Here is a 26819-nt window from a genome sequence, read left to right on the forward strand (position 1 = left end):
CACATGACTGGAGCTGGTAACACCTTAAAAAATAGTGAAACTTCCCACATTCTACAGCTGAAACAGAAACCTGCCAGCTGCTATTCGTCTAACAAATCCACGGTTGCGAGCCGAGCGTGACCTAGTCCACAGGTCATGAGACTGGCCGCTGGTAAAACTCAAGTAGCTGGAACCGGCAGTAAAGTAAATACAGACACAGTCAATTGAGAAACTGACCAGCAGACTGTGTGCGTCTCTGGTTTGGTTGGAGGTATCTGGGGTTGCGAATATTTGAGGGTTGTGTTTAAACCAATGCAAATAAACACAAATGATCCTGTGGTCAAAAAAACCATCAAACAAGATTCTTCGGATGTAAGAAAAATACTGGTTTGTTATCTGGATGACCTTTTCCTTACCTCAGATATACTCACAAATAATGTGTGTGGAAGAGTTTGGGTAGATATTTTATATTTTCAGAACAGGCGTAGTATTTTTAAGGCCTGACGTTTGGCAGCACTGTGAGCGATATAAAGAGAGTGTTCAATCATCGACTCCAGGAATCTTTAAGGTGCTACTGAAGATTAAAAAAAGATGATCACAGCAATGAAAATACTCTTCAGGCACTTAGGAAGGGTGAGGATTAAAAGTATATTAAAAGCCTTTAAACAGTCAGGCTTTGTGGTTTTAAATGTGGACCGCCTTCGACCTCAAAGGGTCTTCAAGAGTCTTGAGATGAACTAATGCTACACACGCTCAAGCTGTGGCTTAGTGGCTTTTAAGTTCTCCTCCTTCCTCTTTTTCTTCCTCTTACATTAACTCTGCTTATTAATGTACACCCCACAATGTGCTTGACATCTTGACCGCTAAAAAAGAGATCTGAAAAGGCTTTTGGTTTTAAGGAAATGGAGCAATGTGTTGCAACTTTCTATAAGATAACATGTTAATATTCCTCCACTGACACTTTTAAACTAAAAGGGTTCTTGTGCGTGAAAACATAAAACATAGGTCCACCAATCAAGTCCTTTCAAACGATAATTCAAAGAACACACACAAAAAGCACAACCCCCAGCTCAGCCGCCCAGGAGACGACTGCAGGGTGAGCAGATGACAGTCAGTCAGTGGATCTCAGCTAGCTGAAAGAAAATAAAAGTATGAAGTAGTATGTGTCGACGCGCTGATCCAGAGAGAAGAGACAGATGCAGGAGAGGAGGAAGGAAGAAATTGAAGGCGGACATGAGGGCAGGAGAGTGGGAGAGATGCAGCAGGAGTGGAGGTGCATGAGAGGGGTTTGAAGTGAAAGAGGAAAGTTTTGGAGGAGAGAATAACAGGATGCTTCGCCGCCAGCTGGTAGAGGGAAACAGACAAGTAGAAAGGTTGCTACTTAAAAAGCTGTTTAAGCAGAGCGTTTCCTCTGACATCATTTTAAAATGAAATCCAGTCTTTAAAAAATGCAGTTCAGAATTTGTAGAAAAGTTTCTATTCAATTATTGATGCAGGACTCTAAATCTAAAGCTCCTTTATACACCTCATAAAGGTAGTTTAGGCCAAAATGTTGTATGAAATAAAAGTGTAGGTGAAACAGATGTCTTTAGAGGTACTGATAATACAGTTGTTTGTGAAAATGTAGTTCGATAGTTTTTATTTCTTCTTACTATCGTCTGATTTAACACCAGAATTTGAGACCCTGATATTATCCAGTAATTCCAGTCAAGAAGATTCCTTTAACCCCGAAAATTTCCCAGGTAAACTTTAGATTTGTAGCTAATGAGTGCAGAACACAGCCCCGATTTTACAGCTTAACATTCAAATACAATATTCCCATTTTTTAAACTACTGATAATTTATTTTTTCGGCTCGACAAAAAAAATTACATGGCCCCAAAAACACATTCAGACATTGAAACAGGGCAGAGGACATGCGCAAAATAGGAGGATCAAATCATTCAGTTTGGTATGCATTGTGGGTTTTTTTCACCTCATAGATACTGTGTACTTTTACGAGAAATTTGCTCCACAAATTTATTTTTTTTCCACACATCTTAATGAATCTAAAATATTGTCAGTCATGTATAAACTTCATTCATAGCTGGTAGTTCATAGTACTCAGGTACGGTACGCATCAGATGTGAAAGCTAACTGTACCAAACCACAGAAGTGGACTGCTTTTAATAATGTCTCCTCAGAAATCTGCGTATGTGCGCAGCACCGCCGATCTCATCCTCTGAACTGCACGGCCAGGGCTGATACCGTAGGAATGTAGGTGAGAGGGTCGTTCTTGAGATTTTCTCCAAAACATGAATAATAGTAGGCATAGTGCGACGGTCGGATCCATTGTATGGGCTTGGGATCATGTGATTCACACGCTTGTCGACACTGAAACGACAACATAAACAGTGTTTCGTAGTTGATGATACTCTTCTCCTTGTTTTTGAGGTGCATTACCACCTTCTGCTTCAGAGTCCGACCACAAGTGTGCTCGGGTATGGAACGAAATTACTAATGTGAAAGCTGACCAGCGGGGGAGAGGAGAGGGAGGGCAACCGTACTCGGGTCCGGTACCAAGCAATCGTACCTGATGTGAAAACGCCCTTAATTTAGGGCTCAACGATCCTTCCTCCTTCCAATGCACAGCATCGACCCGTTCACGAGGAGAAACCAATAGTATCTTTGCTCAGGGGCTGCCAAAGCTCTATTCTAAGTGTTTCCTCTTTTCTAGAATAAACACCATCCTCTCTGTCACCTATTAATACAGCAGACCATCAGCTCACACACCCCTTCATGTTTCTATGTCCCTTTTAATCTCCCTCCCTTTTTTCCCTCTCCTCCCTCCCCTTGATGTGTTGAATCTCATTAACACCGTTTGCAGTCACAACACAGCCCACGCTCCATCAGCCGCTCACTTTGTTGATTTGCTTACATCGCTCCCGCTGTTCTCCTCTGCCGCCTGCCCCGTGCCGCTTCTGTACATCTGTCACGCCGGCCTTTCTCCAGTTTTTAATTGGTGCTCGTTGCATTTTTTAAAAATGCTGCTTTTGCTCCATTTTTATCCCCCCAAAAAAACGAGTGCAAAGAGGGGGTGAAAGTGTGTGAAAATGTTAATTGATAGAAGATCGGGGACAACGCTGGCAATTAGTGCAGGCTGACAGACGAGCAAGGCAGTGCACTGGAGACTGTGATGACTTTACACGTACACACACACACACACACACTAATGTTTGATTCAGGCCAAGCAGCGAGTTAGACCGCAAACTGGGTCTTGTATTCTCTGTTAGCCTAAACCAACACACGCACATACACATGCACAGATAGAGGATAGACATGAAAACAAACATTCATATCAGCCAACAAACAAACAAGCACAAATACAGGCAGAGGAATATGTTGCCGGGTTTATCTAATAGAAAGAAAGAAAACATCAATATGCTGCTGTCTCGGCCTCTTTCTCTTTGTTTCTGCTCTCTGTGGTTGAAATGTTGCAGCCAGGGGAGTCAAGCTGCTTTAGTGCTATGATGTTTTGACATGTAGGGGTATTCTCAGTGTGCAGATATAAGTATTTAAAAGTAGATGTATGATTCTTCTGGCCTTTTCCTTTATTAGATAGGAGGGTGGATAGAGGCGGAAATGTGGGAAGAATGAGCGGGGCTGACATGCAGCAGAGGAGAGGAGCCCGGGGACGCTGCATCAAGGGCTGCACCTCTGTACATGGGGCACACACCTTAACCACTGCGCTAAACCAGCACCTCATTTTATTTTTTTAATTAGGATCCGAGATCCAAACGGGTGCTTTAACATGCCCAAACAGTCACTAGTTTTTGCACACGCATCAGGTCTGGCGAAAAACTTGATATTTTATGGTCCTTGGATATGAGTCCAGCAAAACGGCTCCACAGCGCTCCCTACAAAATTTCAAAAAGGGCTCCCGATTGAGCTTATTTTCACTTACATGTATGAAATTTGGTATGCATATTAACCATGTCAAGACTTACAAAAAATCCTCTTGCACCTATACCTAAAACCCAACAGGAAGTCAGCCATTCCAGTTTAACTGTCAAAATAAGGCCCATTTCGGCCCATTATTTGCCGATTTACTGGATCCATACTTTAACAAACTCCTCCTAGATCCTATCATTTTTACAGGAACAAGTTACCTTTTGGGAGATGTGGCCACAAGGCTGGTTTATCCTCTAGGAAAGCAGACAACTGCCTCAGTTACTCAGATCTTAATGGGCCTTTTAATTATAAAAGTAAGAGAGGCAACTGTTTTTTTCTCGTTGTAGTTTAATGTAAAATGTGTTTGTAGGATGAGTGTTAGTTGCACATGTGTTGGATAATTTGTGCCACTAACACAAGATATCAACTAAGGCATGTTCTGCATATGTTATTGACAAGTCTTAAAAAAGTCCATGTGTCCAAATGTATCAGTTTAGTGTTTTTTAATGTGCTCATATGGCATTATTACTACAAAAACCTGCCGCGGGACCGCAACAGGTTGATCAGGCCTTGGTTGGATGAATCCGTCAGATGTTTGCTCATCATTTGAACAGATTTCGGTGACATTTGGTGGAAAGTTCGCCCCAAGACAAATGAGATTTGTTTGAGAAAAAAGCGTGTTCACACTTCCACCTGTTTTTAATGATATCTCAAAGACATCATGAAATGTTTGTTGTGTCTTTCCTGGAAAATTGTCACATTTTCACGAGTCTTTTAAGACTGTATTTTTATCCGTTTTGCAATTGTTTAATGAACTACTGAACTCAAATGACAAAAATGGGAATAGTCTGGGAATGCTGTGTATTACATATTCATTGTTATTATAAATAACATGTTATTTTTGCCCACTTTCATCGCTTTTTGACGAAACACTGAATATATCACTATTAGCACCTTTGGCTTGATGACGTTTGCTCAACATTTGTTGTCGTTTTTCTTCCCTTCCCGTCCCCCTGTCTTCCTCTCCTCGTCTTTAGGTGAACCTGCCATGACCAGGGAGAACAACTGCCTGAACGCAGCCAAAGCCTGCAACCTGAACGACACGTGTAAAAAGTACCGCTCGGCCTACATCAGCCCCTGCACCAGCCGCGTCTCCACCGCTGAAGTCTGCAACAAGAGGAAGTGCCACAAGGCCCTGCGGCAATTCTTCGACAAGGCGAGGCACTTCTTCTGACACAAAGTCATCAAAACAAAGCACACACACTGGAGGTTTTTCCACTCCACTGATGTTTGATAAAAGCTGGATGTCCACCACAAAGGGCCTGCTTCAAAAGGAGGGATGATTTTGAAGTGCATAAGTTAGACGGGTTGTCAAAATCACAATAAATAATCACGCAGGCCTTTTTGTCCGGGCTTTGCTTTTCCAGCTGCGAGCTTTGACATTGATTCAGTCATCAAACACAAAAGATGTTTTCGCTGTCTGTGCCATATTGTAGAAAACGATGTGAAACATTGTAATTACAGCCCAGCTCCCATCATGTCCCCATGGAATAACTTAACCGGGGTGGCTTCAGATGAGCAACAATATAAACAGAAATGTACAAAGAATGTGTGACAGTGTTAATCTTAGTGTGATGTGTACTTTTGTTTGCTTTTTCCGTCTGTGTAAACAGCCTTAAGCTTTAAGTTGTCTTTGTGTTTGACAGAAAACTATGATGACACTCTACTGTTGGTGCCATTCAGCGCTAACATCAGACTTTGTTTATGCTTCAGTGTTTGAGAGGCGGCAGAGCAGATATGATTCTTATGCACAATTATCTATAGAGCCATCCACAACTTCAGGCCTCATCAAGCGAATACAAGGGAGAGCACTGTCTCTCAATTGGCAAAAAGTAAAACATTTGGCAGGAAAAATATCTTTTAGACTCTTATAGTAAATGTTGTATTTGTCCTCCTTTGCCCTGCGCAGGTTCCTCCGAAGCACAGCTACGGCATGTTGTTCTGCTCCTGCCCTCTTAGCGACCAGACGGCATGTTCTGAACGCCGGCGTCAGACCATCGTCCCCGTCTGCTCGTACGAAGAGAAACAGAAGCCCAACTGTCTCGAACTGCAGGCCTCCTGCAAGACCAACTACATCTGCAGGTAGAAAACAGCACACCTATAAGATATACTCATTTTATTTTCTTATTAAATGTTTTGACTGCCTTTTATTAGACAGCAGTCAGTAAAAACAGGAAATCAGGGCACTAAGAGGTGGGAAGAGACACAACACCCCTTCCAAGGGATGCAATAGGTGAGTGGTTCTAAACTGGTGTAGCTTAAGGGCCCATCACCACCTCCTTAATGACAAATCGTGACCCACATTTCCGATTTTTTCAACCACTCAAACATATTTAATGGAAAATGGAGCAGCACCGACCTGAGACAGAACAAAACATCGCAGTATGTCAACATTACGAAACACAACAGTATAATAGTCAACTAAAACGGTGGCAGTGCAGAAGAGGAAAATTTTCCCTCTAAAGAAAAATGCTAAAAACTGCAACATAAATGCAACCACTGTAGGGCTCATCAAGTTCAGGAATGTAAATGTAGCTGGGATTACCCAGTTAGTGGATACATGGAGTGTGACTAAACGTCAGGTCAAAGGAAACCCATGTCCTTCAAAATAAAAGCACAGCATTGACTTTTTTGTTCTCAAGCACACATCCGCAACCCACTGCTAGCCACTCTTGGGTCCCGACCCACCAGTTGAGAACTGCGGCCACAGTATATGACTGACACCTTAACTCTAAGGTCTATTAAAAAACAGCTCTAACGACTCTACACTGACATGAGGCACATCTAATCACATGAGGGATACATTTTATCACGGTAATTCCAAGGATTGGTGCAATCTGGCTATCGTCATGTCAAGCTGGTCGTATTAAAGATAATCTACTAATGCCAATCTCCACACTCACAGACTCACAGACTTTGAGATGCGTCCCTGCTAAGTGAGTGAGTGCTTTAGTGCTGTCCCACCATCAAATCATCAAGTGCGTGAGGACACTGATGTGGACTTTTCAACGCCAAATTATGAATTTTTCGTCCACATATCTGCAGACTTATTTCTGAGACTTACCCAGAGTTCACTGCAAACTTGGTATCTTGGAGAAAGACAGAGTTACGGACTGCACGCCTGGCGTCAGTTAAGTCGGCGAAGGTTTCAGTGCTTTAGGCCTTTATGGTGGAGATTGGGATCAGGCAGATGTTAACACCAAAATTAGCGGTGCAGGTTACAAATCCTGCACCTAAGGATCATGCACACCCACATGCACTTGCTTTGGTCACTTAGGAGTACATTACATTGACTTATGTTCATTCCAAGGAGACTTACTCTAATTGTAAGCTTACTTAAAAGCTAATGAAGCTCTAACCCCTTAAACTTAACTGTTTACCTAGTAGGAACAACAATTAGTCCATGTCCCCACATTGTAATTAACACATTAACAAAGGCACCAAAGAACAAACATGCCCCGAGGACATCCCTATACATTGTATAGTCACTGTAGTCACCAGCATACCACACACACAGAAAAGAGTAATTCATGCTCGGAAAACAGTAATCCTGTCATGGACATCTGACATCACCGGTATTGGAGTGTGTGTGTGAGTGTGTGTGTGCTTGTCTCCAGAGCCAGCAGTCGTGTGGCTCTGTGGGATTAAATGGAGGCATTAGGCATCATAAATGAACTCCATTTGGACTGTGGCCTCAGGTCTCCCTCTCTCACTCCTCACCCTTTGTCTCTACTTAACAGCAAGCAGCACGACAACAGTAAATTCATACAGCAAGTTTCTCTCCTTCCTTTCATCTCCGTCTTTTTATCTCCACACGCCGCTCTCTATCCGTCAGACGTACGCTCAGGGCAGAACAAACGGCCTCGCCGCAGCTCGGCTTCCTCTCGGTCCATTTGTCAGTTAGCGCGGATAGATTAAAGCCATGCATTTCCACCAGCTCTCTCTCCATATGTCAGGTGTGTCATCGAGGCTTCTGTTGACGACTCTCACTACTGACAGCTCTTCTGTGATCTGCACCAGATAGTGTGATCAGACAGATACTGTTCTGAGTGCGTACAAGTGAGTTTGTGTGTGTTTTGGTGCATGCTTGCAACTTTTTACAGGTAGCAGGTTGTAACGGTCTCATTCAGATAAACACAGACATCTGATTACCTTTACAATCCTTTTTCCTGTGGATTGAAAAACTATTCATGAAAGTTTCAGCCACTTGTGGTGCTATGAGGCAAACAGTTTCACAATGTTCATCAATGTGTCTTTATTCTTTATTCTTTATTTGGATCCCCAAATAATGGGCCTTTAGCTGCAGGATTTAAAAATAAATCTGAGATTACGTGAAGTCGTAATATTATTACTTTACTCTTGTCATATTACAACTTTTTTTTCTCATTATAGAATAAAGTTGTAATATTACAACTTATTTCTCTTTAAAATTACGACAGTTCTCTTGTAATATTAAGACTTTATTCTCATAATATAACATTCTTGTAATATACAATTTTCTTATTTTAATATTACACCTTTATTCTTGTAATATTACGTCTTTATTCTCTTACAACTTTATTCTCGTAAAATAACTTAATTCTCGTAATATAATAACTTTATTCTCATAATATTACGACTTTATTCCCCTAATATTACAATGTTTTTGTTGTATTTCTACAACTTTATTCTCGTAATGTTACGACTTTATTCTCTTACAACCTTATTCTCGTAATATAACTTCATTCTCGTAATATAACAACTTTATTCTCGTAATATTTTGACTTTTTTGTTGCATTATTACAACTTTATTCTTGTAATATTACGAGAAGTTGTAATATTACAATTTTCTTCACTGAGGACTTTTTATCGTAAAATTATGACTTTATCGTAATCTTAGATTCTTTTTTCTTTAATGTGGCACTAAAATTCCGTCGTAGTAAACGCTGAATGTAGAGGTCATTTTATTTCATGGACAGCATCTTTTTGATATTTGAAATGTTTTGGACATAAATCATATTGCTGATGGTAACATTTTTACATACATCTTCACATAATTGTGGTTTACCAACAGCTAAAGAAAATTATTTATATTTATTTATTTAGTGACTCCATGCTTTAACTTTGGCCCACTGCTTTAGTGTGAATAAGGAATTATAAAAGAATGAATTGGGGGCGCTGGTTTAGCTCAACGGGTAGAGCAGGCGCCCCATATACAGAGGCTAGTCCTTGATGCGGCAGCCGCAGGCCCGACTCCTGCCCTCAGCCCTTTGCTGCATGTCACCCCCCACTCTCTTCTCCCAATATTTCCTGTCTCTCTTCAGCTGTCTAATCAATAAAGACAAAAAATGCCCAAAAATACTGAATGAATTGAAATTTGTTTACAAAACAAGGACTGAATCATGTAATTTTGTAATGTCCCTGCCCTAATGAAAAATATCTCAACAACTGATATTCTGACTAATGATGTTAAAGGAGGGATGGCTAAAGTTGGACGTTTTCAATCCAGATTGTGAAACAAATGTCCCTTCTCCACAAAGATGTTACACTCCAAAAGTAGCACAAAAAGGTTTGTTTTGTGTCAAAGCACTCGTATATCACACTCAATCTAACTTCTTATGCTGACTTCCTTGGGAATCCAAACTCCCTTCCAATTTCACATGCCACTGCACCTGTGGCTAAAGTGTAAACAAACATTTATGAAGGCAGTAAATGAAACAGAACAGACCTGGTGGAGAATTGCCTTTAGCCTCGTTCATTCCAGGATATAAACCAGCCGCAGCGTGCGTAAGAGGGTCATCTCGCTGCACTGACGGCAGCCATTAAGATGCTTAATTACATTGAGAGAAATGACTTCCAGTGAACGCTCATTTGGACCGGGCTCATTGCTGCACATTGGCCATCTATATTTCTCATATAAAATCTATGGGGGCTATAATGATGTTTGGCTCTGACATTTTTTTGGGATGTGTGTTTGTTTCAGGTCACGACTGGCTGACTTCTTTGTCAACTGCCAGCCGGAGCCTCGCTCGCTGTCGGGCTGTCTGAAGGAGAACTACGCTGACTGCCTCCTCTCATACTCGGGCCTGGTCGGTGAGTTTTCATGGACACTTGATTGTTATTGGTCAGTTTTGTCCTGGCATTCAGTGGATTGTTCGTCTTCAAGTCTTTAAAGGATAAACAGATTATTTTACAACCTTATTTCATTGTTAAATAACACCGGCCGAGGTTAGAGATTAAATCTGGAAGCAACAGTTTGATGGTGCATGAAACACAAGCAGTCAGATGATCAGACAAGTTGAATCAGTTCAGCCAGATATTCTAAATAACTTGAGGTAAAACCAAAACTAAGCACGTCTGAGTAAAACTATCTTACATCAGTGCTTTATATAGTACAACTATATAGAGTGGTACAACCTTTGACAGTTGCCCTCATAAATACACTGATTTCTTAGTTGGTACCATCACCAAACCGGGAAAAAGTATTTGAATTGAAATGAAAATTAAATTGTTGACACAATTGATTAAGCAAGAAAACTTGGAGGACTCTACTTAAAAGAAGGCATGATGAAGATTATTTAGCTTTCTTCTGATTGGCCAGCTCTCCGAAGCATGCTGAGGCTGCACTTTGTGACGTCACAAAGTGCAGCATGTAGAAAAAAACTGTGTGAAACCTGGCGTCCACAGCAGACTGAGCTGAGAAGCCTGGGGATTACTCCAACATACATTGACCTACAGATTTGAAACTTCACCCACGTTTAGTCTGAACATCCAAAACTGTAACATTATATATATGTCTTAACATGTGAAACAGCATAATACCCCCTCTTTAAAGGTATAACTTAAATTGTCTTTTGAAATAGCAATAATACTAAGCTCTCATTGTCCCAAACTTTGGAAAGTACTGGACTGGTCAAATTGAAGCAGGAAGTGGATCTTATAGGTCTCTTTCAAATACGTTGACCTGGAGGTTTTTTAATTCCATCTGAATAGAAATTATTGACAAAACTATGAAATTAAGACTCCACTGTCTATCTTTTTGGGGCATGGGGCTGGAGCCTATCCCTGCTCTCATTAGGCTATAGGCGGGGTACACCCTGGACGAATCGCCAGTCAATCACAGGGCTGACACATAGAGACAGACAACCTTTCACACTCACACCTACCATCTTCTGGACCATTTAAGATATTTACAATCCTATTTTTAAAGATGCCAGTTTCTGGTTCTTATTGGCTCATGTGTTTGTCTTAGTGACATACTCTTTCATCTGCACCAAAAACCACATAAAGTTGCTCAAGCTTCCTCTTGTGCCTGGGAGATTAACTCTGAAGCAGGACCTAAAACAGGACTTACAAGAAAAAAGGGAACTAATCTAAACTAAAAGTTCCCCCGGTCCAAAAACACCTAATGAGCTGTCAAGATTCGGTCCTCGCAATTCACTAAACCAGACCACACATGCACACCCAGTCCGCACAGCGCCAATTCATTCTGCCTACTGCAAAACAAAAAGGCCTGTTTTGGATTGCAGCCAGCGCCAGGGAACAATCCATTGGGGGAGTGAGAAATCACTGACTGAAGCTATTTACTTTCCCTCGCAGAGAGAGAGCCTATTCTTCACTCTCCGGCTCCTCTGCATTCTGCCTCCTGCAGAAACACCAGTACACTGCGTTACTCCCCTACATGGGGAGGAGAGAAAGAGGGACAAATATCACAACATTTAACCGTGTTATGGCGGCATTTATCATCTAACACAAACAGAGGACGATGGCTGAGTCTTAAAGGGTTTCAATGTCCCTTTTTTTGCAGACAATCAGCCATATTTTTACTTTGTTAATGCAGCAATTTTAGACATAAATGAATGAATGAAAATCCTTCTCTGCTTCTGCTGCAGGTACCGTGATGACTCCCAACTACCTGCGCTCACCCAAAATCAGCGTGTCGCCCTACTGCGACTGCAGCAACAGCGGCAACAACAAGGACGAGTGTGACAAATTCACAGAGTTTTTCACCGACAACACCTGCCTCCGTAAGTTATCCCTCTGACCAAAACACTATTCAATGTTCCTCTACTCTTTTCTATTACACTTCAGTCGTATCAGTTCCTCTCAATTCTGCTCCCTTACTTTCTATTTTCACCCACTTTGCTCTGCTGGGATCATTTCATCCTCTCTTTTCTTCTCCTGTCTCCCCTCCTAACCAAATATATCCCATTGCCATGCTCGCATTGTTATCCCTCTGCATTATAGAGAGAGCAGTCATATTGCACCACCGTGCCTGAATGTGTGTGTGTGTGTGTGTGTGTGTGTGTGTGTGTGCCTAAAAGCCGTAGCAAAACTCCTGCTCCAGATCTCTGACAGAAAGCCGCTTTCACACCCAGCTCTCTTACACAACGACTTTAATTAACAACCCCCCTCGAACACACACGCTTGTCTGTCTCTCTGCCACACGCACACACGCACAATCTCACACCTATTCCCAGCCACGATTAATAAGTCGCAGGACATTCCTACCAAGCGGTGCAGATAAGAGCCTGATTCGGTCTGTGTCTCTCTGTAATCAGAGCTAATTCTGCTCCTTTTGTTTTGATAGTGCACTCAGTGTCAGTCAGCCCGCTGCCGTCCTCCAGTTTAAGTGTAACGTGATTCCTCATTGATTGCTGTACGGAGGTCAGAACGCAGGGTCAGATAGGGTGTATCTTGCTCAAGGACACCTGAGCTGGGGGAATGTTTGTAATCACACACGCTTGAAGGAGCGTTGCTGAAATCTGGTTCACAGATGATTGAATGGAAACAGATTTAGTGGAAGATATTCGGACCTTTGTTGCAATGAAATCCAGTGTTTATCCCAACTAATGAGCTTATGGAACAAAAGGGATCCTAACACGGGGGAATGATGTTAAAAATAGGGATAGAAGGGGATGGATAGATGGACAGTAGAAGTGAAAGTGCAGCTATTATCTCAGGCTGACTTACAGAGTCTGGTGGATAGGGTTGGGTCCTTATTGCTAGTTCCATTTTGGATCCAGTTTCAGGAGGATAAAATAGCTAGATTCGCAAATTGTGATGTGCTATGTTCAATTTATGGGAAAATTGTCACACTTTTACAGTCTGCAGGACCAAGAGCTTATTTCTAAAAGGACCCATTGCACAATTGCCATGTGGCTGCCACTTTTTTCCCGCCATAACCAAATTATGCATCACATCCTTAAGTAAATATAACACAAAGGACATGATGTGTACCCTTATCTTTTAATTATCAGTGATGCAATGAAGTCATGCACAACATCATAACTTGTTAAGGTAAATATTTTTTAGTGATTTCATTGTGTAGAAAGGAAATCACAGCATCTAACAACTTTGGCTGGACCCCATAATATCACGTCTGATGTGTAGAGTTTTAAAAGTGTAATCTGTTCGCACATCAACCCTGACAACACAGTGACAGTCATGACTAGAAAAATAAGCTTAAAAAGTATCCAACACAAAGATTTACTTTCATGTAAATGTAAAGCAAAAAGTAAAATGGCAGGGCGCTGGTTTAGCTCAACTGATAGAGCAGGCGCCCCATTTACTGAGGCTATAGTCCATGATGCAGCAGGCTTGACTCCCACCTTCGGCTTTTTGCTGCATGTCATCCCTCCCTCTCTCTTGTCCACAAATTCCCTGTCTCTTTTCAGCTGTCCGATCAATCAACGCAAAATGGCCAAAAAAATAGCTGCCACAATTTGTTTTGTTTTTTTATTTTTATAATGGCTTCACTTGAGGCGACCTTTGTTGAAGCTTCAATCTCTTTGTGCTCTTTTAATTTGAAAAAACATACAAGAAAAATCTGGTTGTAGGCTTTTATTTTTGTAGGCCCGAACATTAATTATCACTTGCTTTGTTTACATTTTCCAGGGCAAAAATTTAAAGTAAGTGATACATATGGCTGTTAAAGAAAGCAGGATATTTTTTCTTAAGCATGTACAGGAGAAAATCAGCAAAGAGATAAGAGGTACGGCTTTGTCCACAGGGGGCGCCAAAATCAACACAAACTGAAAGTTCCTCACAGGGGCTTTAAGTTGGCCTTGCCAGGCGATCAGGTTTCTATCTTTTAATTGTGAATCTTGAATGAATAACATGACCACGGAACAGACTGGAACCTGGTTAATTGTCTTGTTAAATGTGCTTCCTGTAAGCCGGTGTCTGTTCTCGGCACAAGATCATTATTGAGGTAGTACCGCGAAAACTCTACATCTGCTTCACGTCAGTCTTACAGTTCGACGTTGGAAGTTATCTTATAATTTATGTACGTACGATATTGAAAGTGGAATCTAAATATATTTAATGAGGTTTTAAAATTAATTTGATTAACTTTGATTCGACTCCAACCTTGATGTTGGGAAGTAGGGGTGGATATACGAGCTAGAAAAGCTAGGAGAATGAAATGGAAACTCTGGTTGCTGTGCTGCTAAGCTTTGTGGTAACTGCGGTAAATCTGCGATCAGGACTGTGCTGCTTAAAGTTGTGTGGGCGGTTTGCTTTCCCCCTCTCAGAATGACAGTTACCAGATGAGAAAACACCGACAAGATGCTGCCTCATTTTCAGCGACTCTTCTCTTTTTCACTCTCTCATTTATCTCCTCCTCTTCTGTTATCCTTTTCCCTCCCTCCTCTTGTTTTCTGTGCTCTGTTGTCTTTTTACCAGTCGGGGGTTAACAAGGTTGGTCTGCCAGAGATAATAAGGGCTGCCACAGTCACTGTGTGCGTGTGTTTGAACCATTCACGCCTGAACCTTACGTCCGCATGTGTTTACACGCGTGTGTTCGAGTGTGTCGATGAGATATTTGCAAGATCAAAGGGGGTTAATGTGGGTTAAAACAAGCTCTCACTCTGTATATCTATTATTTGTTTTTATTGACTGTAGGAAGGCAAGCGAAGGGTAAAGCGAAGAAATTTGCCTCCTCTGAATGTTCTTTATTAGTCTCAACTCTGCACTCTCTCTGCCACTCGTTTACTTCATAATAATTCTACCATTACCATCCCTTCCTTTCACTTGTTTTCCTGCTCGTGCTCCACCTCGCTTCTTTCTGCTCATCCCATCCCTTTGTCTCCATCTCCCTCCTTTCATGCCCTCCCGTCTTCTGCTCTCATTAAGTTTGCTCAGCAGTAACTGGAACTGACAACTCTGAAGATCCTGACACACAGCCGGCTACAGGGTCATGACTAGAGAGAAACTTCAAGAGAGAAAGAAGGAAAGAGAAGAGACAGAAATATAGAATATGGAAAGACTAAGAGAGAGGACTTACTTTCTGTTCCTATACTGTATAGTTTATCTTTCAGAAATGGACGAGATGCCAGGGATGAAGGCCTCTTTATCTATAAGTCTGTATACAGTCCAACCTGGTGGGCTCTTGACCCCTTAAAGTTGTAATCTCGAAGATCTCAGTTTCGTTCTCTTTGGCGGCACCTATGGTAAACGGTAATTGCGGGAGCACACTTCAGATATCCAGACATCGTCGCATGTATCTGCAGTCATCGATCTTTTCTTTGTTTGTTCAGCCATAGTAGATTACTGTTTACTCGCAACACTTGCAGAGACCGGAAAAGCAGCCGCTTAGCTCCGCCTCATTCGGCGATAGATAGTGATTTAACAGACACCTATTTAAATGAAAATCTTCCAGATTATCACTTTTAAGAGGACTTCTCTTTCTTAAGAAAGACCCAACTTCAAGGTCCAAATAACTTATATTTTTTTTAATTCCTCTGCTTTGATTGCTTTGCCAAACAAACTGGCTGCAAACTAATCCATGAAGGCAAATGACCCCAATCAAAGTATGTCAACTAAAAAGTTGGGGTTTTTTTGCCGCTGACTGCCTCAATTTGTTTTTCTTAATGTACGGCAACATCATAGAAAGGCTGCATACAGAAATGGACCTTTTGTAAAAGAGTAAGATCCTTTTTTAAAACCAAAAACAGCTTTTAACTCTGCTCTCTTCCAAGCCACCAGACTCCATTGACAAAAACACTAATTTTAGCTTGCAGAACAGTGGAGGTGCTTGGCCTCCACTTCCTCGATCGGTTCGTTTTTTTGTCATACACAGCTATAGTGTCGGATGCAAACTTAACATTTAAAACACCACAGTCACACAATAACTCAAACAAACTAACCTGTCAAGGCATCAATAGACCTACAACTCCTGTATTCTGCACTGTAAAATTATTTCTTTTGTCAGTGGTGTGTGGTGGCTTTGAAGTTAGCCATGTAACGCCTTTCTCTGGTGCAGAAAAACAGGTGCCTCTCTGTAGGGATCCTTCCCGTATTGTTGTCCAATACCTACAAAAAATATCTGAGCATGTCAGTGGCAAAAACAAGGACATTTATTAGACATACATGCATTGACATTGACCGTACTGAAGGACTCCAATGCAGCCATTATAGCCTTCTTCAGGCCAACTGGCTGCAATTATCTAAGGGAGCAATTCCACAACTTTTTGTACATCGAAAGCTAATGTAATTTTCTATAGGTTCTGACCAGGTCGAGCAAAAGTATTTTCTTTCTACCCATTTTAAGTACTTTGGATGAGTTAAGTCAAAATATCCAGCAATGGCAAGAAAAAACTGAAATGTTTAGAGGAACACCAGAAAAAAATACATTTACCAAACACTGTATATACTTCTGTTTTCCTATCCTGTAATTCTCCTTACAACAACTTTGTTATCTTGCTACCATCTGGACCCCTGCCCCGGTTTTTTAATATTCTCAGGAAAAACACTGGAGCTTTAATATATTCAAAGCCTTTCCATTTCCTGAACATGTACTGAATATGCAAAGGTCACACCATCCAACATGATCTTTATTCTAGTATTACAGCAAACCTTGTACATGTAAAGTGAGATAAAGTGGTAATGCAGACATCTGTGAGAATGCAGCTCATATTGCCTCAACAAATATCTGCTGCAGTGGGAAGATGATATCATTTTACTTCAAATGCAATGTGATGTTTGCACCCGTGAAGGTTAAATGAATATCTGCTTTAATGTGTCTTACTCTTTTTGAGACCCGGTTGGAGATTAAAAACTTAAAAGTGAAGATATTTTTGGAAAGGAAGAACATTTCGTTTCTTTAAAAATGCTGTTTTGATTCAAGTCTTACTTTTAGGGTTTAAAATAAGGACAAGTACAAGGTGATGCTCATGTCATGTCATGAGGCTCCTGTGCTGATGTCATCCATTCCTGGAAAAAGGTGACTGGTTGTAGAAGCAGCAGCTCCCAGAAGACTATCGAGTCAGCAGCACATAGTATATTAAGGAACCTTTAATGAGTCACTTTTATATCATCTCGGGAATTAGGGTGCTCTTTGCCTTTCATTTCTTGTGTGCTTCTTTGCCTTTTAAACCCTTTATGATCACAATATAAAGCTCAGGCAAGGCTAATTTCAGTACATGTTCACAGATTTAAAGAATTTATCAGGACTAAAGGTGTTTTTAGACAAAAGGTGAAGTACATTTTTGCGTGGCACAATAACAAAGTATTCAGAAAAGGCAGAAAAGGCAGGAATGTGCACACGGCAATGCAAATCCTGCAGCTCATGTAAGCATTACGGCAGTATATTTGCTCGGGTTTTCAACAGAAGCGAGAAATTTGTGTGACACTGTGTCACGAAGGCTTATTTGCTTTGAGATTCTACTGATGTCCTGAGGTTGCATCAGAAATGGCCAAACAAGACTACATTAAAAAAACTGGTGTTTTGAAAGTTAACTTTGAAAGTTATCTCACCTTGAGGGCTTATCCGACAAAGCATGAATTCAGACTTTTTACAAATCTGATTTATGGTGTAATGTTTGACCCGTTTATTTTGATGTAGTCACAGCTAAATCTATTTATTTTTGGATCATACCGCTGTAATAAACTAGATTACAGAATTAGCTTTGCTTTTGGTCTAATCACATCTCTAAGGAGGAATTACTGGAGGTGATCAAGCTCCAGTGTTAATAAGTCTTTGGGTTTATTATCCACAAACACTAAAAGATTAGAGCTCAGCACTTAAAGTAATACTTTCACTTTCACTTTAGTTAAAGATTATCTCCATATGCTTACTAACAACTGGAAGCCTTCACTACCACCTTGCAAAAGACATTCCATTAATTGAGAATACTACAATGGATAGTTAAGGGGGAGCTATTATGCTAATTTCAAGTTTCAGATTTCACTCTGTGATACCTGTGGAGTAGCTTAGCATAATTTACAGTTTTAAAAACTCCTCATTTCTCTCACACTGGTGCTCTGTGCAGGCCCTCATACAGCCTCTGCCTGAAACGACTCAGTCAGCTCTGTCCCTTTAAGAAACCCCGCCCCTACAAGCCCACTTTCTTCTGATTGGCCAGCTCTCGGAAGCCTGCCGAGGCTGCAATTTGTGACGTCACAAAGTGCAGCGTGTAGAAAAAACTGTATGAAACTTGGCGTTCACAGCAGCCTGCAGACTGAGCTGAGCAGCCTGGGGATTACTCCAACATACTTTGACCTACAGATTTGAAACTTCACCAATGTTTAGTCTGGACATCCAACATTGTAACATTATATATATGTGTTAAAATGTGAAACAGCATAATACCCCCTCTTTAATGTTCGCTTATACAATATTTCATATTTTATTTCAACCTGAAGCTTAATTTCGGAAAGCAAACTGTTTTTCACACACCACCGCTGTGAGTGCTGTGAGTGTGATCAGGCTCGAGGTCAGTAGACAGAGTCCATCAACACTTACAATATGCTCATCAGCCTTCTGCTGTCTCAGCACAAAGCTGCCAGCTACACAAACACGCCCTCACTCACATAAGCAAAAATTAAATATGCACATGCACACTCATGAGCAAAGTCGCACACATCAAGGCGGCAGGATATTGACAAATACTATTTTGTGCTGATTGTTGTATCTCAGATATGAATGCCGGCACACGTCAACACTTTTTTTTAATACATAATCTCTTTTGCAAGACTTAATATACTTAAAATACTTTGACTGAATAAAATAAGTCACTGGTCTTAAGTTTGTTTTACAGCCAGAGTTTGTCCCACACACATAAAGTTAAATGCTCCTGCTTGACTACATCATGAATCCATGTGTCTTGGCTCATGGTTATGTCTATATGATGTTCATATAGACATACATGCATGTATGAATATTTCAGTGGGGTTAAAGAGCTGTTATGCAGATCAGCTCTTCCTTCCTTTAAAACAGTATCATGGTCATAATTCACTGTATGAGGGAAGAATATCATTACGTTCAAACAGCAGCTCTGTGGAGCTCAGCTTTTCTCTGATGTGTGTGTGTGTGTGTGTCTTTTACATCAAAGCTATAGAACGCTATTAATAGGGCCACTAATGGACTCTAATGGTAAATAGCCACATCAGCACTCAGGTTTTTGACTGTGTGGTGAATTTATAATGGAGGGAAGTGATAACAAAACTTAAGTACCTTCTAACTCACCTTTAATTGTGGTTTAGACTGGTGCAGCATAAAGCTTTATTTTAACATGGGGACTAACAAGCCTGTGATTCATGATGAGATCCAGCTCGGTGCTAAAGTGACCCGCTTTGAATTACAACGTAGTAATTCTGGTGCGGCAGAGTAGTTATTTGCGAGCTCAGCGTTTACACAAAGTCAGAATCATTAAGAGATGTGTTCATAATAATAACAAAACTCAGTCATGTGGATTTATTCTGAAGGGAAAATGTCCGCACCAAAAATTAGGTTCATAAATGGGTCAAACAAGCGCATGACTTGTACTCAGGAGGCCTCACCTTGACTTCCATTTGAAACCATCGTGTGTTAGGGTTGGGGTTGGGGTTGAGTTAGGTTAGGTTTTAAGTTTGGGTTAGAAGATACACTCATCTTTTGATGCCTAGACCCACCGATCTGGGGCTGGCCCTGTGGTTAATCAAAGAAGGGCAGTTGCCCTGCCCTGTGGTAGCTCGAGGGTAGCTCTCAAGTGGAAGACCCAGGGTCCAGTTCCAGTCCCAGTCTCCCCCATCTTGGAAAAGCAGAGGAATGGGCCCCCAGGGGTCCAGTCTCCACAAGTGTAGTCATCTCCCTCCTTGGTTCGATTTTATTGAGGGGTAGTTATAATATTTGTCTAGAGGGGTGGTCATGGTTAGGTTTAGACCCTTGGGGTAGGGTATAGGAAACATAACGTCGACAAGCATCCTGTCCATGAAAGATAAGATGAGAAAAGAGAAAGGGTTAGGGTTAGGGTTAGGCTACGTCACTTACTCCATGTAGACAACATACCTAAATCAACAATATGTAACTAGCGTACTTATTTTATCACATTTTGTTACCTGAACTCAACTTTTTGTGCCTTGACCAAACCAAACTACGAACATTTCACATGGTTCAGCTTGAGTTGAACATGATTGTCCAATTCATGCATGAGGATTTTTGCAGGGTCGCTAATCTAGGAAACGCTCCTGTGGGTTGTATTAGAGGGTGGGAGCAAAAGACCTCTGTGGCTGGGTGGGTTGTTGGACTCCATCTCTGTCACCTGTATGGTTTAAATGATGGCAGATGGGAAAGACAGTATTGTATGTATTGTTGGTCACAGCTAATAAGTACTGTCTCTCAATATTTAGGTAATGCCATTCAGGCCTTTGGGAATGGGACAGATGTGGGAGTGTGGCAGCCGATGTCCCCTGTCCAGACCACCACCTCCACCACCACCCCCTACCAGAGGAACCGCGAACGCAACCCCAACACTATCGACAACCACATCAACACAGACCCTGGCATCTACCACTTCTGTGGCAACCTACAGGTAAGACACTCGCACAAATATAGTTTTAGGTTCAGAGGATGACTGTGAAGCTCCAAGGTTCCAGCTGGGAAAGATTGGATACAAGAGTATCCAAACAATTCCAAGGTTTTTTTCATGACTGTAGAAAGAAAGGACTTCTTTCATGGTCTATTAGTGTCAGTATGTGTATATCTACAGCATCAGTTCATCTATTGCTATCTTATTGCCACTTTGTTGGCTATTGTTGTTGCCTGGCTCACTTTCTCTTTCTTTTCACCATCAGCTCAGCAATAAGGTTTTGTCATATTGCGATATTTACAGCAAACAACATCTGACAAGTCATAGTTACCAAGTGGTTGGAACATTTAGCAGCTAAAGAGCCAGATTTACACAGGAGGTGGTGGGATGGACACCAAACTGGTGCTATAGGGGAATATTGGTCTTCGTGTTTAGACAATGTGCAAGCAAGCAGATTTTTGCTAGTCAAGCCTAAAACAACTTAAATGAAAAGTAGTAGAGCAGGGCTTTGGGAACACCTCTTTGCTCTGATGCTCAAAAAATGCTAAATGAAAAAAGCTAATTTGGGAGAAATTTTCCTAGTTCTTATCACTTCATGTCCTGCAGCAGTTTGGACGAGTTGAAGAGTCTTGAGAGAGCAACTTGTTAATAGGAATTGTAATAATCAAATTTAGAAGTAAGGAATGCATGGAGTAGTTTGTCGGAGTCTGCATCTTTTTAAGACAGGAAGTGTCTGATTCTTTTGCGATGTAACTTGCAAAAAAGGTCTGTCCTTGAGTTAAATGACTGATCCTGATTAAATAAAACTCAGAGATTCCTTGCGGTGGTGCTGGATGCCAGGCTGATGCCATCGAGGGCAGCTATATCATTAGATATCGTATCTCTTAGGTGTTTGGGGGCCAAGCACAATAACGTTAGTTTTGTCTGAAAATGACAGAAAATGACCGGTCATCCAGGTCTTTATATCCCAATAAGACCCTCAAACTGTATTACTCAGTTTGAGCGGCCCTTCCTGCTCTACACGAACAACAGTTATCTGGCTGATGAAACAGAGGGATCACAGGCAGCAATCCTGAACACTGGTGATGGGCTCCTCCTGGGTCATGGAGGAAGTGGGGACAATACTGTCATTACCTGCAGAGCGATGACAGGGACCTGGGAAACCATTTCACATACAATAATACTGCAACCTGAACCTGCAATACTGAACCAGAGCCATGCTTACAGTTTCCAATTGAAATCCACATACCAGAAATAATTACCTTCCCATTCAATTAATTAAATCTGCATAAAATGATTGTCTCAACAAAAGGCAAACAGTTTATGTTTAAATTCAATATCCTTTTAGCTCTGTTTTGGTCTCTACCATCTCATAAAGGTAATCCCTGACTCTTAAGCTGCTAAAAGCATCGCTATGTTCAACAACAAGTCTCTAACTTTGTCCATTTGCAGTTTGGTTACTAGAGCTTTACCACGTCTACAAAGCAACTGCCTTATATTGCTGGTTCACTAGCAAGGACCACACCATCTACAGGATATTATTTAACAATTTATTGATTAATGACTGATGAGAGACTGATGATAATGATGCTTGGGCATGGAGAGGTCGAAGTCCTTGCAGTTAGCGTTTTGGGGAAGCTTTACTGTGGCCCTACGGATAAGAGGACAGTAAGAAACAGAAAAAGAAAAGGAGGGAGGGAGGGGTGCAGGATACAAGAGAGGTAGAGGAGGAGAAGGCAAGGTTTGAGCAACCTGAATCACATTACAGATCGACAGTTGATCCATTCTGAATTACACATAAGGGTCAGTTGCTAAAATCACAGTGAAGTTTGGCACCTGACTGAAACCAGAAGATAAAAGTCAAGTCAATGTAATGAGTGGCCTGGGTAACCGCTTTGTTTAGATTTGATCACAGAATTGCCTCTTTCAGTGACTTAGAAAACAAGAGTGTAATTTAATAGGATGCCCCACACACACACACACACACACACACACACACCCAGGCACATATACATATTGTCTCGTAAGTTTACTTCCCACAGAGAGATATCGTACTTAGATGCATTTACACATTCTTTTCTGCACACACAAATCCACACAGATGCAGTTGCACTCACACACACACACACACACACACACACACACACACACACACACACACACACACACACACACACATATCCTCACACAAGCACAGTCTGCACTGATAATGAGCTTTGCTGGTGTACTGGTGCGTGTGTGCTGTTGGCACTGTTCTGATAGCATGTCAAGTACAAGTTAATGAGAGAGTTGTGTTAAACCACTCTAGTGTGTGTGTGTGTGTGTGTGTGTACAATTCCTTGGTATATTTGAGTGTGGCTGCATGTCTGTGTGTGTGTGCGTGTGTGTGTGCAGGCATCAAGGCAGGCTAGGCTGTTGTAATGACACACTCGGGGGACAGGCCTATGAGAAGATTCCCTCCACTCTCCTCATTGATCTCTCACTTGTTCATACACACACACATACACACACACACACACACACACACACGCACACGCACACAAATGCAGAATAATACCCATTTACAGTGACTCAGACCCTCTCCACTTCTAGCTAATGGCAGCCCAACAACACTAACAGCGGTGCTTTTACCTCTACTTGAAAGAAAAGAATCAAAGCGGGGAGAGGAAAAAATGGAAGGTGAAAAGCTCCTCAGCTTGAAGTGAGACTTGTGCACCTTCCAAATTCCCTTTGTCGGTGTTCTCAAATCGACTTTGACTCCTTTGTGAAAAGTTCAGACAACACGAGGAAAGTGTTCTTGACTGGAAGCTTCAACCTAAATTAGAGGAGATCCTGTCAGTGTGTTGTCTTCACTACCTGCACCAAAGACTCTAGTTTTTACTGTTTTTGCTGATATATTTATGCTAATATCATGGCTCTAGTGATTGAGACATCAGTCTGTTGGTGTGTCGGGTGACTTGTTCATTCATCTGTTGGAAAGAAATATCATGTTATTCTTTCAAGCCAATGTGGAAGTGCAAAAAACTGCAGTTCCTCAAGTGTCAAGTTTACAGCAGAAATAAACATGTTTACAGCCTAGAACAAAAATGTTTTTGTTCTATGTGGCTCATTTCTCTATTCATGACATCTTCACAGGGGGTGAAGTTTCATATAATTTACCTGTCCATCCATCCATCCATTATCTCCCGCTTATCTGGGGCCGGGTCGCGGTGGCCGCAGGCTCAGCAAGGTGACCCAGGTGTTCCTCTCCAGGTGTCCACGTTTTCCAGTTCCCCCTGGGGGATTCCGAGGTGTTCCCAGGCCAGATGGGATATATAATCCCTCCAGCGAGCTCTGGGTCTGCCCCGGGGTCTCCTCCCAATTGGACGGGCCCGGAAAACCTCCAAAGGGAGGCGCCCAGGAGGCATCCTAACCAGATGCCCAAACCACCGCAACTGGCTCCTTTCGGATCTCGCCCGGATCTCCAAGCTCCTTACCCTATCTCTAAGGCTGAGCCCAGACACCCTCTGAAGGAAACTCATTTTGGCCACTTGTATCCGCAATCTCATTCTTTCGGTCACTACACTATAATCCAAATATGGTAACTTCTGGCTCCAGAAAACCAACATGGCGATGTGTGAATCCCTAACTCCAGGATTCCTGTACGCAGTCAGTAAACAAATGGATAACATCCCAGTGGCCACATCCATGGTTAATGCAGTCTATGAATTTTGTACAAAAAAACCTGCTGACTTTGGTGATCCCCAACTTCTTTCACACATAGAAGGAAACCACACTAGTGTCCACCTAATAGTATACTCACCTTTTTGAGTGGCCTTTCTGTTGGTCGCACCAGGATTGGATTTTCAGTGTTCACACCAGTCAAAGTGAACTCGTACTAACTGTGCAAATAGACCTGAGTTTGTTTTAACCAAGCCAAACAGCTTAGGTGAAAGCACCTTTAGCCTTGCTTGGATTATCCTAGCTTTGTCTTTGTGTTATGTGAACATACGGCCAGTGAAAATAATCTTTCTTTGTGTACTTCCCCTTGAGCTTTCAGAGGAAATTAAAACTCGAAGAACTGCTTTACCTTTTCCATCACACAACAGACTGTTGTTGGGCCCAGAGCGAACCCAACACAGATAAAGGAACATATACACACACATGCCAAAACAAAGAGGCAAACATACATACACATATAGACTTTGCCAGCCCCAGGGTGCCATCAGCCTGTTCTTATGAATATAGTTGACTCCAAAGCAGGCAGGATGTGCCCTGGACAAATATGGAAATCTACCACATGCTAATGTGACTTTTCAGAACAGGCAGGTATTAGGCAAATCTAAAACACATGGACTCAAGGCAGGAATATGTATTTGAATTCCGTCACATTCAGATCTCTTTGAATTTGCATTAAGCATTGCAGTTGTTTCGTATTATAGGGTACTTGCGGGGGATGCAAAGGTTTATATGGATCTCATAGGCATGGAAACAAGCAAAAGTCCAGGGTGTGATCTGATATTACGGGTCAGCTCACACACTTCACACAAAACAAAACAGTAGAATCTAACACTGCAGATACTCTTTGTTTATGAGGTCTTGATATACTGTGTCTGTACTCAGAAATCAAAGAGATAGACCCAAGACCTAGGAAAGAAAGTGTCTGCATGGCTAGACACTACTACAGGTCCTGATGACAGTTTTTATCTGACTTGACTAGCTGAGTTAGTTACGAGCTAATGTGCTGTTGAAACAGGCAGCATGCCTTGGGTTCTTAAACCAACCACTGGTAACTTGACAAGCTGTGTTGCAGGCAATGCCATCAGCTGGCATGAGATGAGCTAAGACAAACCAGTTCACATAGCTTAGATGCAACACTCTTAAAGGGTTTACACTTGTGAATCTTTGTACTGTACTGGCTCTTAGCAACTTAATGTCGATCATTGACATTTAGTTGTCTTGTCCGTCCGTCCATCCGTCCACCCACCCAACCAACCAACCAACCAACCAACCACACAACCAACCAACCACCCAACCAACCAACCACACAACAACCAACCACACAACAGCCAACCAATCAACCAACCACCCAACCAACCAACCAACCATCCACCCTTGTCCTGCTCGGGGTCGTGTGGGTGCTGGAGCCTATCCAAGCAGTCATTTGGCGAGAGGCAGGGAACACTATGGACACCAAAAAATGTATCTAATGACACATTAAGAGCAGGTCTAAATCATCCTCTTTGTAAAAAATATTTACAGAGACCCAATAGTAATCCACCAGTGAGTAAGCACTTGGCAACATTGGCAAAGAAAAACGTATTTCATCAGGCAGAAGCCTCCAGCAGAACCAGGCTCGTTGGTGAACAGCCATCTGCTGTGACTGGCTGGGCCAATGGTGGTGACAGTGATGTGGTTTCCTTTGTGATACAGGACCTCTCACATATTTTAGGTGAAAGCAATGTGTAATCTTGACCAACTTAAATTAAGGGAGTTGCATGACACTTTTGTTTACATTTGGTTGGCAGATTGTGGCATTGATATGAGCAAGACAAGACGCCTAAATATCCGCTTCTAAACTTCTGAGTATTTTTGTTTTGAATCATCTTGGAGGCATTATAACAGTTAAATATGTCCAGTGGCAGATGGAGCCCTACTTCTAAATGGAATCTTTTCTTATGTCACATTTTGTATTAAGAATTTCCAAATGTTTTGTTGCGAAACACTCAGAATGCCCTCAGGATTTCAGACTACAACAACGAGCTGCAGAAGTTTAAGATCATTAGGATCTCTTAGTGTTTCTGTCTGAGATGTGAAAATGTTTTTTTTAACTTCTAATGCATCTGAACAATGACTGTAAACACAGATGGGACCACGTTACAAAACCCCAGACTGATGTAAGATGTGTGTAGTCACTGTGTTCCCAACAATGACTACACACATCATTTTATACCATAGTCTGAATAACTGGCTTTGTCTTTATGCAGAGACCAGACACCATGATTTATAGACATTGTTCCACCCAAGGGTGGATTTTTATTTTGATTTAAATCCCTATTTTTGGCCTGAATTCAGAATACTGTGTACTGGAGCCATTTTTTTC

The 26819-nt window shown here is 41.6% G+C and overlaps 1 protein-coding gene across 2 annotated transcripts in view; it reads left to right on the forward strand.

Annotated features, from left to right (window-relative positions):
• gfra1a (gdnf family receptor alpha 1a) overlaps positions 1-26819 on the forward strand; it is a 110916-nt gene that overhangs the window by 75689 nt on the left and 8408 nt on the right. For both annotated transcript variants that reach the window (XM_069658958.1, XM_069658959.1), the window contains 5 exons: positions 4946-5124; positions 5878-6050; positions 9931-10040; positions 11840-11974; positions 20559-20740. In XM_069658958.1, the coding sequence (XP_069515059.1) occupies positions 4946-5124; positions 5878-6050; positions 9931-10040; positions 11840-11974; positions 20559-20740 (779 nt within the window). The remainder of the gene's footprint in view (positions 1-4945; positions 5125-5877; positions 6051-9930; positions 10041-11839; positions 11975-20558; positions 20741-26819) is intronic.

This window comes from Semicossyphus pulcher, unplaced genomic scaffold (genome assembly GCF_022749685.1).
Source record: "Semicossyphus pulcher isolate SPU_LCO1_2020_fin unplaced genomic scaffold, fSemPul1.0.p SCAF_12, whole genome shotgun sequence".
Classification (NCBI taxonomy): domain Eukaryota; kingdom Metazoa; phylum Chordata; class Actinopteri; order Labriformes; family Labridae; genus Semicossyphus; species Semicossyphus pulcher.